The 9725-nt window shown below is 52.8% G+C and overlaps 1 protein-coding gene across 1 annotated transcript in view; it reads right to left on the bottom strand.

Annotated features, from left to right (window-relative positions):
- Positions 1–7139: 7139 nt before the first annotated feature.
- The window catches only part of LOC104281005 (synaptotagmin-2-like), a 4541-nt gene continuing 1955 nt past the window's right edge, over positions 7140–9725 (bottom strand). Inside the window, 8 exon segments of the mRNA XM_009878853.1 lie at positions 7140–7373; positions 7467–7600; positions 8005–8122; positions 8277–8444; positions 8646–8813; positions 9020–9115; positions 9251–9394; positions 9396–9427. Of these exon segments, the coding sequence (XP_009877155.1) occupies positions 7140–7373; positions 7467–7600; positions 8005–8122; positions 8277–8444; positions 8646–8813; positions 9020–9115; positions 9251–9394; positions 9396–9427 (1094 nt within the window).

The raw sequence follows: 9725 nt of genomic DNA, 5'->3' as shown, positions 1-9725 counted from the left end.
TGGGGAGCGCCGGGCTCCCTGCACGGAGCCGTCCATCTGCAAAGCCTCTAATGAAACTTCCCCTTGGAGACCCAGAGCAGTTTGCCATCCATGGACAAGGGCTCCTGCCACCTCCACGAGCCTCAGAGAAGGTCTGCTCTTCAGGGATGAAGAGGGGAAAGAGGCTGCACCCCAAAATCCACCTCAATAGCACGTGCAAGAGCAATCCCTGGGCGAGCAGCCCATCACCAGCATTTTCTTTTAACTTCAGTAACCACACGGGAAACTTTTGCAGATCCTCCCCCTGCGAAATAACACAACTAAGGGTGAGGATTTTTGGGAAAAAAAAAAAAAAACAAGCCACCGACGGCATCCCCAAAACTCACTGCGGAGATGGAGAGGCAGCAGAGCATGGGCGAGCCGCCCCACGCTACCAGCTAATCCCAGACCTTTATCTCCCTGGGTCTGGAGGAGAAGCAGGTGGAAATATTCACCAGCCTCACTCACAGCCCATGTAGCGCCTGTGTGTAGGGGATCCCATGGAGACAGGAGCCCAAACAGCTCCTTATCCTCCTCCCCCAGCCCAGGCGCTCCCTCCTCTTGCAATCAGGGTTTTTTAGGCTGATTCAGACATGGCCCCAACAATATTTTCCAGGCGCCTCTCAGACATCGTATAGCAAGTTCACTGGTGCAAGCTTTGCGTGTCACCACTTTTAACCTCGTGCGAGTAACGCTGCAGATGCTGGGGAAGGAAGAGCAAGTCCTTGAGATGAGGCTGGTGTCTTGCAGGGGTTTGCCCCCACAGCAGGTGGAGGAGGGAGGAAACCCCTAGGAGGTGAAAAGGCTGGGTCTGCTCAGGATTTGTCCCTCTGAAATGCCAAGAGGTAGATGATTTGGGTAGCGAACATCTCGGCGTCAACGTACAATGGTCTGTAGATCTGAGCTACCCCCTTGCAATGGCTGTGGGTCAGCACCTAGCGAAGGAGCCTGACTTGGGAAGACCCTCCTCACCACTCACCTCCATGTGCCCCATAGATGGTGAGTTCTAATGTAAACAGGGGTCTTCAGCTCCAGGCAGACCTGGAAAACACAGAGGTTCAGCTCCAGCAGCTTCTGCCCTCAGCAGCATCTCTCAGTGCAGCTGCGGAGGTAGAGGCATCACTGCACCCAGCATCCATCTGCCACCTGGGCTTCAACAAAAACCAGACAGTTTGGCAGGAGGAATGTCTGCTTGTCCCAGCTAAAGCCAATTTCTCAGAAAATGGAAAAAAAGGACACAAGCACATTTGCAGCCAGACAATGGCCATCCTCAACAGCCCACAGCTGAAATCACCCATTCAGGGATAGCAGAGCCGCTTCACTTCTCCCAGTGCCAACTCCATAAGCCCTGTCTGACTCCAGAGTTAGACCAATTCTTTATTATTCTTTCCAAAGTCCCTATGGCCATTTTCTTTAGGTCGCTATACAGCTACACGCATTCCAGCCACTGCTGGCCCATCAGTCCTCCAGAGATCAGCTCAGCTCTTGGTTGAGGAATCAAAACTGAGGGAGTTGCCTGTTCAAAAATTCCCCCACCCAAGTAGCTTGCTTCAGCCCCGTGGAGTCTTTCTGAACCTCCTGGAGCGCAGGCATGCAGCACAGCAAGACAGGTTTGCTCTAAGTTCAGAGAGATTTGCTCTGAGTTCAAGGTTTTCGTTATCACCTTGTGATAGGGAAGGGTTGGCCTGAAATAGCTGAATGGAGAAATTCAAAGAAAGGAGTCCCAGGAGGAAAATATTGGCTGCATCCCCCACAGGGACAGTCGTCTCATTCGCTTATGAGATGGAGTCAAGGCTTTTGGCTTCTCCTTTTCAAGACCACTGAAGTTCCCAGCTCAGCCTCGAGCACACCCCTCACTCCTCGCAGGAGCTTTTCCCACTTCCACCCAAGACACTCGGACCAGAAGGTGCCACGCACCCTACCACAGCATGAGCCCTTCTCCACAGCCCCAGGCTGAGCTGGCAGACCCTCTGGAAAGCCAACACCTCTGCCCAATACTGGGCTGTGCCTAGGCTTTTGGCAGCTGATATGTCCCTGGATAGACTTTCTGCAGTGACCCGACACCTGATCACAGTCCTCACGGTGCCTGCACGTCCTCAAAGCCTGCTAAAGACCGGGACGTAGCCCAGAGCATGTCTGGAGAACAGGCTGAGACTTCAGAGTGCTCAAATGATCTCTCAAAAGGTCATTCAGGCTCTCTGTGCCAAAAGGAAGCAGCAGCAAGAACACTGTGTTAGTCCAAAAAAAAAAAATAATTGGCCATAGAGCTGTGATAAATCACAAAGCTATCTCCCAGGTCAGCCCTACAAACCAGTGAGTCTCCAAAAATTATCCATTTCAACCTCACTGGCTTTTTGCAAGTGCTGTGTGCCCCCAGACACCACATTTTATCAAATAGCTGGTAGTTGTGAAGACCCTCAGCAGCCTCCCCTACCTGCAGAGCACAGAGAGAGAGGACCGTGGCAGAAGACAGCTGCAAGGAGATGGGCCTCTGGAAGTTCCCCACCAGCTTTTTATTACACAAAAGCCAAATGTTTCAACTGGGCTGTCGTAAGTGACACCTTTCATGCCAAAATTCAGGTTCTGATGCCAAAGCTGCTCTGACTTTGATGTAAGTTAAGAGGAAAATTCTCTCCACCTAGGGCAAAATCAGATTCCAACAGAGCAGAAGACTCCACCTGAGCCAGTCACCACCTTCACGGGCAACAGGCTCTTCACTGGTTCTTCCAGGGGGGAATTTTTCTCATCCTAAGCAAATGACTCACAATTCCATGTGCCTATTTCCTACGGCAATCTCGTTGCCCCTAAGATAACTGGCTCAGACAGGGCCATCTGCAACGTCCATGTTTATGAACAGCATGATGAAACACTTGTTTGCAAACCTACCTTCTTCCCAGACACTTGCTTAAGGGACTGAAGATACAGGGTGGGTTGTTTGCATGTCGAGGCCTCATTTCAGCTCAAATTCCTATTCCTAATTGACTTTATGCTCGCTCCTGCTCAAATCGAGCTGCAATAAGTGCCTGCAAAGGTTTCATCATCTCCATGTGAATCCAGCAAGGCCAGTTGAGAAATCCCCATCCTGTTGACATGCAACGTCATCACTGATGGGTACCTGCTCACCCGTAACACCGATCTTATTTAGGGGGCATTTTTCACCCCGGCAGCATGAAAGCTCTGAAGTCCTTGTGCTGCTTCTCCTCCCAGCTCCATCCTGCCAAGACCTGGAATATGAAGAAGTGGGTGGCTTTGGGTTTTCAAGGTCTGCCCACACAATTCAAATGCAAGGAGCCACCAGGGAGCATCCTCACATGCCCACTATCCATCCTCTTCCTCAGCTAGGCCTGTTTGTGCCTGCTACCCACACGAGGAAAACCCTCTTACCTTCCTGTCTATGGCAGAGAAAGGTGCAGCGAGGTGTAAAGTGCTCCTAAATATACCTTCAGGTCACCAGACGGATCGATCCAGGAGCAAAAGCAAGAACAGTCCCAGATGCAAGAGCCCCAGCAGCAGACAGGGCCGGGGAAAGGGGAAGAAAAAAGGGAGGGCAGGGCGGGAAAAATACATACTGATGCTAGTTAACAAATATTTATAAAACAGTCACGCTCACTCCTGGTGAGAAGAGCTCAGATACTCTCCAGCTCTGAAAAACTGTGAGACCAGCCAAAAACTCTGGGGCTGGAGGATGGCCAGCCTGTACCCAGGCTGAACGATGACAGCCCGTAATCATTTCTGTCTCACGGCAAACAACTGGTGACAAGCACGTAGAAGACTAAGCCTTCTCCCGGTGCAGCGCTCTCATTTGATTTCCTGAAGTGCAGGGACAAATATAATGAAAATCACTGAACGGGGGAATAATTTGCATTGGGAGGGACTTCTGTAGATCAGAAGTCTTGGATCTGGACGTAAATAATTGAGATTATAAATCTTAATAGTAAATATCTCAATTTTCAGTACTTCTTGTCTCCTTTAACAGACCTCTGCCTGACCCAAGCCCTGCTTTTCTCCTTGCCACCAACCTGCAGATCTGCTGATTAGATGCAGAGGGACTGTCTCTTGTGGGAAGCAGAGGAACAAACTCCCCACCCACTGCACAGGCACTGTGCAGATTGCCTTTGGTGACCTGTTTTTGCCCCGTTTAACCCACCTCCTTTACCCTCATGGTGCAGGATCAGGCAATGCTGGCTTCTTCCTCCTGGGAAGAAAACACCTTGACCCCCCCCCCCCCCCCTTGACCCCCCCCAGCACCACCACAGGGCTCTGCAGCAACAGGCTCCCACCACTGTGCTGCAGATTTCTCTCCCTTTTGCACATACTTTCCACCTCCAGGAGAAGAAATCTTGACTGATGAAGATTCAGATGGGGACCACAGAGCAGATGACACAGCTCAGAGCACGTGCCTGCCCTGCCCTCTAGATGCAGACATGGGAATCCAGCACAGACACAATCTGGGGAAGATTGGCTTCCCCTTCCTTTAATTTCTCTTTTTGTTGCATCTTCCACCGGGGAATTCTCCTTGCTCAGGCCCTCCAAGCACATGAGGAGCAGAAGATGCTCGGACATCTGACCTTGGTAGACGAGCCTTGCTGGGGCCATGGGGAGGGGCAAAGGAGGTGCTCATACACGAGATGGGGCTCCACCTTCCCGTGAAGGCTGGATTCGCTTTGGGTGATTATTTCTCCCCAAAACGAAGCCCAGCTCCACCAGCCCCACTTCAAACTGCCAGCACTTACTGAAACGATCCTGCCAGAGTGCTCAAAGCCTTGTTGTGAGAGCATAAGGTGGACTGAGAAGGAAAAGCAATGACGGAGGAAGAAGGCAGCCTCAGCGGTGCATTAAAAATTGGAGCTGGGTGGAGAACCCCCCCACCCACTTGCCTCTCCCTCTTGAGCAAACAAATCCGTTTGCTGAGTCTTACTGTGCTAAGGCTCACCCCAGGCTGCCCAGGGCCAGCCCAGCCGGGTGCTAACTCCCGCAGTCCCTGTTTTTTTCCCCCAAAAAGCACCATGGGCTTCCCTTGCCAGCTCTGCTTACCCAGGACCACACCAACGATTCCAGCCAAATCTGAGCTGGGCCAAAGCTGGAGAGAGGAGTGGCAGACACTGGTGTTGGAGGTAATGTTTCTCAAGGAGGGGATGTCCCTGCACCTTCTCTGGGACTTTTGTGCACGTACTTTTTTGCTCGGACCTATAAACTACAGAGTGAACCTCAAGACCATGATTGCAAAAAATGGAGGGGGTGATGAAAAAAAGCATGCACACACAAATAAGAAATGCTGCTTCCCAACACCTCTAAAAACCCCTCTAAGTCCTGCATGGCCCTAAATCACAGCACAGCACCACCAGAGCCCACCCTGGCGATGGGTTTGGGACCTCAAACCCAGTTCGGAGAGGTTCCTTTCTGCACAGCCTATTCCAGCCTGATTTAAGGCTGAGACTGAAGGTTGAGGCTGTAAAGCATCCCTTTATAAGTCTTTCTCAGGTGACTGATTTCCTCCTCCATCTCATTAGTGGCCATCAGCAGATGCTGTTTCCCCAGCAGAAACCACACTTCACTTGTTACAGCCATCTCGAAACCACCCTGTCATTTCTTCCCTCCTCACAGCCACGGCAAAGCCTGGAGAATATTTATCAAGCAGCAGAAGCAGCAGCTTTTTATGGTTAAGCTCAGGTCATTAATCTCTATCGAGAGGTTTCATAATCTTCCTCAGCTTCAGTGTTTGTTTAACTCTCGGATGCTCGCTCGCTCCGTGGAGCTCCGAGTAATTGCAGATTAACTGCTTTTCAATATTAATGGCTCTTCATTAATGCACTGGGCTCTCTCTCCAACAGAGTGCAGGCAATAGTTATCAGTGTCATGCCCACAGCTCCCCATGGTGCAAATTACTTTTGTCTTTGGGGCCAAAATTCCGTGATACGAGCCCAGATCTTCTGTGTGCTACAGCTGCTTTGTAGCAGAGGTATTTTAGACCAAAGGCAATTCCCTGCTCCTGCCCAATTCAGTGAATGTCTTCCTGCAGATGGTTCAGAGGAGCTGCTCTCAAGCCTCCCCACCAAGGATGGGTAAGGGATGGTGGCACCTCTCAGATGCCCTCACCCTTCTGGGAGGGATCTTTACTTACAAAGCCCCTACCCCAATGTCACATCATGTAGGGCAGGGCAGGACATGTGGCCACAAAACCCTCCCACATTACATGATACCTACCTGGAAGTGACATGAGGGCTGCAACCCAGCCCTCATCTGGATGTTGTGTTCGTGACATGAAAGCGAAAGCCTCAGCCCCTCCACCCTGTCAGCACCTCTGGGTGCCAGCGGTGCAGAACTTGCTGCACTAGTACTACAGGACCATGCAAGGTGGGTGAAGCTGACACTGGGCATCCTCATCTGCGTGGTCCACAGGGATGGTGGCTGGCAAGTCCCACACCCTGAGCCACATCTTGGGGTGCACAAGTCAGCAGAGGCTGGGAATGGGCTAAGAGTAAAGTCGCATGGGCAATGAGGGGCTGATTTTGCTGGCTCGTTTAGCCTCTAGACAGGACATAGAGCATGCTCATGGCAGAGGCACTAAAGATCTAGTCCTGTATCTTAAACATTTTCCTCATCAGCCTGTCTTCCTTCTCTCCTCTCAAGCCTCTTAGCATCTTGGTCTTGTTTAAAAGCCTTCACAGGACACATAAAACCATCCCAGGAACTCACCTCTTACAGAGTTATTCACAGCCAAAGACACTGCCCACCCCAGGCTGCCGGCACGTTCATCCTCTGCTTTGAAAAAACATCAATGGACTCGTTGGTTTTGCGTGAGCTTGAAGCTCTCTGTATTTGTTCCCCAGCCCACAAACATCTGGGATGAGACGGCTCCTCCACTCACGCTGTCCCCTCTAGCATCTTCTGCCCCACATCCAGCCTTGCCCTGGGGTGACAAGCTGCCCAGCTCTGGGCATCCCACAGGGCATAAGCTGCACCAGCAATCAGATCATCTGTTGGCCAAAAAGAGCCCCCAGTCCCCTCTTTGTTGACACTGAGAAGGAACGAACTCGTCTAGATGTTGCTGAGCAGAAGGACCTCACCCCACCGCAAGCCCTGCGTCCCACCCTCTGGGTGGAAGGGGAGCCCCCCCACCACTATCTGTGGGGCAGGGGCAGCTTGAGGTGGGACTTCAGCCCCAGGGCTTTGTCAACCAAGTCTGGGGGCTGCAGGCTGTGCCACTGGGCGAGGGGCCGGCGTGGGTTGGACAGCATGTCAGACCAGTGCCGCAGCTGGTTGCCCATGGCTCGGCAGCCCAGGAAGAGTTTGCCAATGGGCTCATTCTTCGTTACTTTGTCGTGATCCCAGACGGAGATGACCACGTCCACGTTCTGGGAGGGGGGGACATAAGAAAGAGAGTCAGCAGGAGGAGCTTGTGGAAGCAAGGACCCGCTCAGCCCTGGGTACCGGGTAGGGAAACCCACCTGGATCTGATTGAAAGGCACCTCGAAAACAAACACTTCGTTGAAGTAAGGGTTTAAAGTGTTTTTCTTCACGCTCGTCTTCCTTTTCTTCCATTTCCTCCTGTTCAGGATGAGGTGCACCTTGACAAAAGGATCTGAGGAGGGAGAGGACATGGCTGGCCTAAGCGACCGTTTTTGACTGAGGAGCTTGGGCACAAAACAGCTTCCCTGGGCCATTCCCAAGCAGAGCACAGAATTCCACTTGTCACTGATGGTGAGCACCCACCCCTCTTGTTCCTGCCAGCCACCAGAGCTCACTTCCTCCTGCCATGAGCTCCCTACACCACCCAGGCATGATGTGTCCTCCTGGGAGATACCTCCAGCTCTGCCTAAAGCTGCAGCATCCATGCTGGGGAAGGCTGGGAGCCAGCCAAGGACTGGCTATGGCAGTGACAGCGGAAAGCAGGTCTCAACACCAAGAGCTTTCAAGGCTTTGCAGCTCTCAGTGCCATCATTAAAGCCTGGGCAGGGACATCAGAGCATGAGCACCCCTGCTGACCTGAAAGCCCGTGGGAGTCCATTCGCTTCAGCTTCCTGGCTTCCAGGATGAGCACCGTCAGCTTGCCAGTGCTGGGGACATAACGCAGCGAGAAGCAGATCTCGCCCAGTTGCTCTTCCTGGTGGAGAGAATCCCGCAATGAGCACCAAGCAAAAAAACAGCTCCTCTGGGGCTGGAGCATCAAGTTGGCCCCAGGTTTTCTGGGTCTTTCCCACCCTCATGCTTGCCCCTAAGGGCCCATTTCTTGGGCTGGTGGCAGGCAAAGGACCAACCTCCACTTTACTGGCTGCCGCCAGGTCGCTCCACTGCTCGATGACGTGCTGGAGGCTGACGCTGGCCAGGGGCAGTCGGACCTCACCGATGATGTCGTGCTTGGCAAAGCGGTTGAAGTCATAGATTTGCATCACCAGCGTAGATTCAGACACCTCCGCCTGGGGTACCTGCAGGGGAGGACCCAAAAACATGGAGTCACTCCTTGGTGATAGCCCGGTCCCATAGAATAGAGAGGTCTTTCCCGCCGATACTTCCCCATGGAGGTTGCGAAGGCATCTCTCTGCCTGGAGAGGTTTTTGCCCAGGGAGCAGCACCCGTACAACTCTCTTGATGGGCCTAAAAAGCCATCATCAGCTATAGTCTCCTACCTGGAAAGTGAAGCTCTCGTTGAAGACGGGGTTCAAGGTCTTGCGGTAAACCTTAGTCTCGTACCTCTTCTTTGTATCAGATGTTAGGTAGACCATCACGTACGGGTCAGATGTGCCTCCGCTGTCCATGGCCTTCAGCTCGGCTGCCTGCTTCACGCCAACTTTCAGCTTAAAAGGAGTGACATACAAGGTGAAGGAGGATGGGGACCGATGACCAGTCGGAAGAAAGCTAGTGCGGGAGGGAAGACACTTCCACACCAGGCAGGCAGGGTGAGAGGTGCAGGAGGCCATGGTCCACCTCCGTGGGCAGCAAAGAGGGACCATGCATAAGAAAAGCCTTTTCCCTGCTGTGCCGCGGCCACGAGCATCCCCACCTCCTGTGCACGGAAATTGTACTCCAGGGAGTACTGCAGCTTCCCTCGCGCTGTCTGCTCCACGTCCTGCTCCAGATCCTCCATCTCGGGCTGGACCTGCAAGCGGAGAGCAGTATTGCCCTCGGGACATGCTCAGCCACATGCTGTTTCTCCCCTCAGCCCCGTGACCAGGCAGCAAACCTCTCGGGGAGGAGGGAGGTGGGGGAGAGGGGAAAGCAGGGTGGAACGCACGAGGCTGGTGGTGGTAGAACTGCTGATGATGTGCAAGCTGACCCTCTCTTTCTTCTTGGGCTTCTTCTTGACACAGCAGCACCTGATGATGCAGATGAAGAAGAGGAGGAGGAGAACGGCCACTGCCGGGAAAACCGGCCACTGCCACAGCCACAGTGATGAGTGCCCATTTGGGTACTGGTGCAACAGTTAGGGAGCAGAGATGGACAGAAGAGTTAAAATCGAGCTAAAAACCATAGAGTGCATTTAAACCCCTTCCTGGTGCTTCAGCATTAAGGAATTTTACTCCTGTAATCCCAGACAGGCCCCAAACAGAGAGGCTGCGGCTGAGGACTGTTCCCCAAACGGGCACCAAGGATGCCCTGAGATCCCGGAGCAGGGTGCTACTGCTCTGCAGCGTCCCCACCCCGACAGATCCTGCTGGAAAAAGGGCTTGGGAAGGAGGGAGAAGCAGATACACAGCCTCAGAGGCCTG

This window comes from Apaloderma vittatum, unplaced genomic scaffold (assembly GCF_000703405.1).
Source record: "Apaloderma vittatum isolate BGI_N311 unplaced genomic scaffold, ASM70340v1 scaffold30230, whole genome shotgun sequence".
NCBI lineage: Eukaryota > Metazoa > Chordata > Aves > Trogoniformes > Trogonidae > Apaloderma > Apaloderma vittatum.
This window is presented reverse-complemented; position numbering and strand designations above follow the sequence as displayed.